Below are 5,189 nucleotides of genomic sequence, written 5' to 3'. Positions count from 1 at the left end.
CAGTGAAGAAGGAAGAGCTGAAACCCCGAGAAAGGAGAAAGAAGAGATGCTTCAAACCTAGAAGCTGAAATTCTGTTGTAAAGCTATGGTGATGGACTATGATACATCAGAGTACCCATTGTAATTTCATGAAAGCATGGGGGGTGGAGCATTCAAACTGCAGTTGTGAGCAAAAGTACTTGTGCTGAAACAAGCAAATGTTGAAGTAGCTGTGATTTGATGAGAAGCTTGAATAGAGAGAGATGAAAGTGATGAAGACCCTTGTTCCCAGGGAAGAAGAAGACCTCTGTTCCTAGAGATGAAGATGATCCCAGAGATAGATGAGGAGAACCTTTTTCTTCTGAACAGCTCATCCTTAAAATGGTACCCCTTTAGCAAAAGATTGAACCCTCGAAAGCCGTTGTGGGGAAAGCTGTAAGTCGAGGGAAGGGACTTTCACATGCAAGCAGAGAACCATCCCGGGCGGCTGTGTTGCTGTGACATTGAAGCCACAAGAGAACTGTTTCTTATGGAGATGTCTCCACAGCATGAGCAAGAGAAACTCCTCTCCCTAAGTGAACTGAAAAAAGAGATTATTATAGAGGTGGTAAACTGACTGAAAATCTCAAGGGTTGTATTTTTATGTTGTCAGTGGGAGAATGGAGAAAGGTGGGAGGAAGAGAAGTGTTCTGAAGGTTTAGTCTGATTCTGATTTTTTTTCTTTTAGTTCTGTTAATAAACTTCTTTATATTCTTTGAGGTTATGTGCTTGCTTTGCTTTCTCCTAATTCTTATCTCACAGAAGAAAAATAAGTAAGTAATGGATATTTCGAACCAAAACCACTACACACAGACTGATTCATATCCACTGAATCAGCTGAAAGCCACTCCTGAAACACAACCGTTGCATCCAAGTTACAAATTGTTGGTATCCAGCCCTGGCTCAGAACTCTGACATGCTTTGGCCCTTATTAATCCCCACAACCCCAGTGGCGGTCACACTCCAGAAGCAGGCAGCAGGGTATGAAACCTTCCAGTACACCTTGTTCTATGCTTGCAGGCTGGAAATCTGTGCTGGGCTGCAGGTGTGACAACACCCTGCTGTCTGCCATGGATAATCTCCCTATCCCAGCATTTTCTCCATATGCTTATGAGACAACTATCCATGCTTCATACGGCCCATCTGTAGCCCCACCTCACTCTTCAGGCTGAAGCCAGGCAAGCTACCCTCAGTTAGGGGCTCCATGGCAGATCAATTTCTAGTTTGGGACAACAGCAGTGTTCCTAATATGTGCTCTTCCTGCCTGGAATTAGAAGTGGTTTCTGGGAACATTCTCTGTATACTGTAAAACACAAAATGTTGCTTCCCCCCTTGACCATTGGTTACAGGTCCAGTTTGCAATGACCACCAGTGGAATGTGTGTCCAGCTGGTTGACCACAAGGTGTTGGACACTGAGAGGCATCCTAGAAATCCATACCAACAGTGCTCATAGTCCCATTTCCTGCTGTGCAATCCAAATGGCTCATGAGCATTCTCATGCCAGATGGAGGGATTCCAGCAGGGCTCAGCCCTCAGCTCCCACACACACTGCCTGGCCTCATAGGCACAGATGGTCACGTACACTTGTCTGTCTCTTCTAATTCCAGAACTGGAGGTGGCAATTTGGATAATTCATATGTCCATCAAAACCTTCACAAACACTTAGCAGCATTCATCCCCTCCCTCCCTAAACAGAGCCCGTCCTCTGCATGTGCCTTGCCTACCCACAGTGCTATATGGAGGGAATAAAATCATATCCATGCTGACAGTCCATTCTGTTAACTCTTTCATGAGTCGTGTTGTCTACTGCTATAACTAAGGGTCTACATTCTTATCCTCTCCTCTCTATTCATGCATGAACTGCTACCACCTCTCTACTCATGGTACCCCTACATAACCACCTGCCAGAATCCCAGCAGTAGTAATCTCTGCAACTCCCCAAATGAAAGGCTGTGGCTCAGCTTTTAACAACTTCTCTTTGCAAAATAAACTTTTGAAGATCTAGTTCATCACCACAAGGGAGGCAGAAACAAAAGCATATGTAGCTACTGTTTGAACAGATACCCAGATGTGCATGGGGTCACGTAAGTAAAAAGAAGGTATTCCATCCTTCCTAGCTTCTGTTTCAGCAGCCTGGAGCTTCAGTCCCACCTGGTCAAGTATATCCACACTGCCCAGCTGGGAAAGGTGCTCCTGTCTCAGGAAATGCCAACACCCATATCCCTTACCAAACTGCTCTATCTCCCAGAACAGCCAGTTCTCTTTGAGCAGGACCTGGTAACATCACAAAGGTATTCTGTGCAAGTATGAGCAGTACTTTCTCCATGGTTCCCTGGGAGCTGTTCCAGGAATGGAGCCAGGAACTACTTCCCTCCTGTTAATCCCTGGGGACTCTTTCAGTCAGGGAGAGCAAGCACAGAAACCACGTTTCCCTACAGCTCTGCTCAGGATTCTGCTGCGTTGCTAGGTGGCAGGGTCATTTCTGGTGACAGGGACACCTGTCTTTCTCCTCGGTCCATCTTTCAAACATTTTGGTAGAAGATTGTGGGATCCAAAATGGCTTCCTCTTTAGAGTTCCTAGCCTCATAGAAAAGGGTTATGCAGACAGGTATTCTTTGGGCCAATAGTCATGAACTCAGTAGAAGAGAGACTTGTAGAAGTCTGCTGATATAAGCAAAATCAGCACCTTCCCATGTCTCAAGGTACATCACTGAGCTGTACATTGTACATCCTGGTCCCAAGAGGCCCAGCAGCCACATGCCAAGCGGGGAGGCACTGGCAGAGAAAATGGCACTGGCCCCTCTAATGCCTCAATTGCACTGTCACCCATCCATAGCTGCTGGTTGCATATGTGTGAGCTCACATTTGAAACTATCAGCGAAAGGGATTTCCATGCGGAAGTTATTCTGGGCTGTTGTAGGCCCCAGAGGTTACCAGAGACACTGCTTACAAACAGAAGCAATCCTGTGCCCTGTGCTCTGGGATGACCCTGCTTGAGGAGGGAGGTTGGACCAGGTGACCCCTTGTGGTCCTTTCCAACCTGACCCATTCTGTGGTTCTGTGAACAGTGACTGATGGCTGTGATCCAGCGCTCACATCTGTGTCAAGGGCTTGTGTTATTTTATAGCACAGGCATTGCCTTTGTCTAACTTGTTGCTCAACAAGACAGTACACCAAGCAATAAGGTGTCAATTAAGATGCAATTATTAATTTAATTAAACTGCTGCACCATTTAAGTAGGGCATCTACGAGTGTGTTTATGAAGCAAACCCACAGATAAGAGGACAAGTGAATATTTCAGTTGCCCCCCAGGTGGTGGCCTACAAGAAGTCCAAGCATGGGAATGAGGGGGACACGGGTGTGCTGGTCTGCAAGAATCCCTCTTTCCCTGCTGTCACCACTTGGTCCTGGCACAACAGTGGCCACGGGCTCCTCGAGAATGCCTCTGGGTGATACATCATCAAGTCCAGTGGCAACAAGACAGAGCTACGCATCCTTAAACTGGATATTGAGCAGGACAAGGCGACTATTTCTGCAATGGCACCAACTCGTTTGGCACTGGGGATGCCACGGTGAACCTGCGCGTCCGCAGCCGCCTGGCAGCGCTCTGGTCCTTCCTGGGCATTGTGGCAGAAGTCCTCGTTCTTGTCACCATCATCTTCATCTATGAGAAGAGGAGGAAGCCAGGTGAGGTTCCTGATGATGATGATGGAGACTCTGCACCACTGAAGAGCAATGCCACAAACCACAAGGACAAGAACGTCCGCCAGAGAAACGCGAACTAAGAGCGGGGCCAGGTGATGTGTAGATGAAAAACTCATCTGGACAATTTTGTTTTTGTCTAATTTTTTGGTAAAATAGCACCATGGAATATTCTAGGGCGTCCTTGCGATTCAGTTACTTCACTTTCCAAAGAAACTTAAGTTGTAGAGTATAAAAGACACTTTTTTTTTTTTTTTTAAAGAGTTGTGGGAGGGTTTTTCTACCTGTAAATGTAAATCCTTTGTTCCTGGTAGTCTAGGTCTCTGGCTGTCTCTGTCCTAGGTTATTTCATGTTGGTACAGAGTGGGGGGGGGGGTGGGAGTGTAGCTGTGTCCCACCTGCTTGTGGGGGTGAGGGAGGAGCTGCTTTGGTGGCTGTTGGGAGACGACCTCATCTGACCAGAGGGTTCAGGAAGAGGGTTCTGTGTCTTTCCCAGTGCATCACCAGGAGCAAGGCTGCACCTTTCCCTGGCAAAGGGCACGTTCCTGGCATGTCCCTGTCAGGCAGATTCCCAATCAGCTCCTGCTGAGCTGTTCTTGGTTACTCCAAAACAGGCAGCCCAGGAGCTGGATGCTGGATAAATGATTGCTGTAACTTATTCCATGGGTTGATCATGTCTCTGCAGTGGGGAGAGGGCAGGCTGAGCCAGGGCTGGGGGTGGTTTTAAGGTTTTAACAGCGTGTGCTTGTGCTTGAGCCACTGCGGTGTGTGCATGACGTGAGGGGCCTGTGAACAGACAAGTGCTCAGGGGGAGGAGACCCCAACATATAATCATCTAAATAGAGTAACACAAGATATTTTCTTACAAAAAGAATGATAAAGCTGGAATGGCTCCTATTTAAATGCTTGAAGCTACCAAGTATATTAGACCACTAACACTAATACGCAGGTAGAGTCTAATGGAAAAAACTACTTTTAAGAGTCCATGATGTTTCAAACTCCCCTGAGGTATCCCCTGTTCATGACAGCCCTTGTACAATGCACTGGAGAGCTCTGCTGTGGATCACACCTCCCAGAAATGTGGCCTGTACTGCATGAGGGCATGCCTTGAGAGCTAGACTCCCCAAAAACTTTCCTTAGCCTTGCTGCATGTGTGCCAGGACTGGCAGGGCTGTCAGTTTCTGTCATTCAACACGTGCAGAATCATGTCTGATGTGCCTCCTGTCCTAAGCTTTGTCCCAGAAAAAGAGGGAGGGGGATGTCAGCAGGTGAATGCATATCCTGCAGTCCCTTTCTGCATTAAATCTTTCTTTGCAGAACAAAGGGACAGACTAATGCCAGACACCTGGGCTTCACTAAAGCCTTTCTAACATGCTCAGGATATATATAACCATGTGAATTTTTCCATCAGGGTGTGCAAGTAAAGCTACATGAATACAAAATTCAAAAGAATTAAACCTCAGGAAGG

General features: G+C 46.9%; 1 protein-coding gene across 1 annotated transcript; it reads left to right on the top strand.

The window, feature by feature from the left end:
- The first annotated feature begins 298 nt into the window (after positions 1-298).
- LOC104690915 (basigin-like) lies at positions 299-4,526 on the top strand. Its single transcript, XM_039551589.1, is given in 4 exon segments — positions 299-414; positions 2,149-2,296; positions 3,260-3,539; positions 3,542-4,526. Coding segments are annotated over 4 exon segments (807 nt in total). The 3' UTR covers positions 3,805-4,526.
- Positions 4,527-5,189: the final 663 nt, after the last annotated feature.

This window comes from Corvus cornix, chromosome 4 (assembly GCF_000738735.6).
Source record: "Corvus cornix cornix isolate S_Up_H32 chromosome 4, ASM73873v5, whole genome shotgun sequence".
Classification (NCBI taxonomy): domain Eukaryota; kingdom Metazoa; phylum Chordata; class Aves; order Passeriformes; family Corvidae; genus Corvus; species Corvus cornix.
Note: the sequence above shows the minus strand (reverse complement) of the source record. Positions and strands in the feature narration are given on the sequence as shown.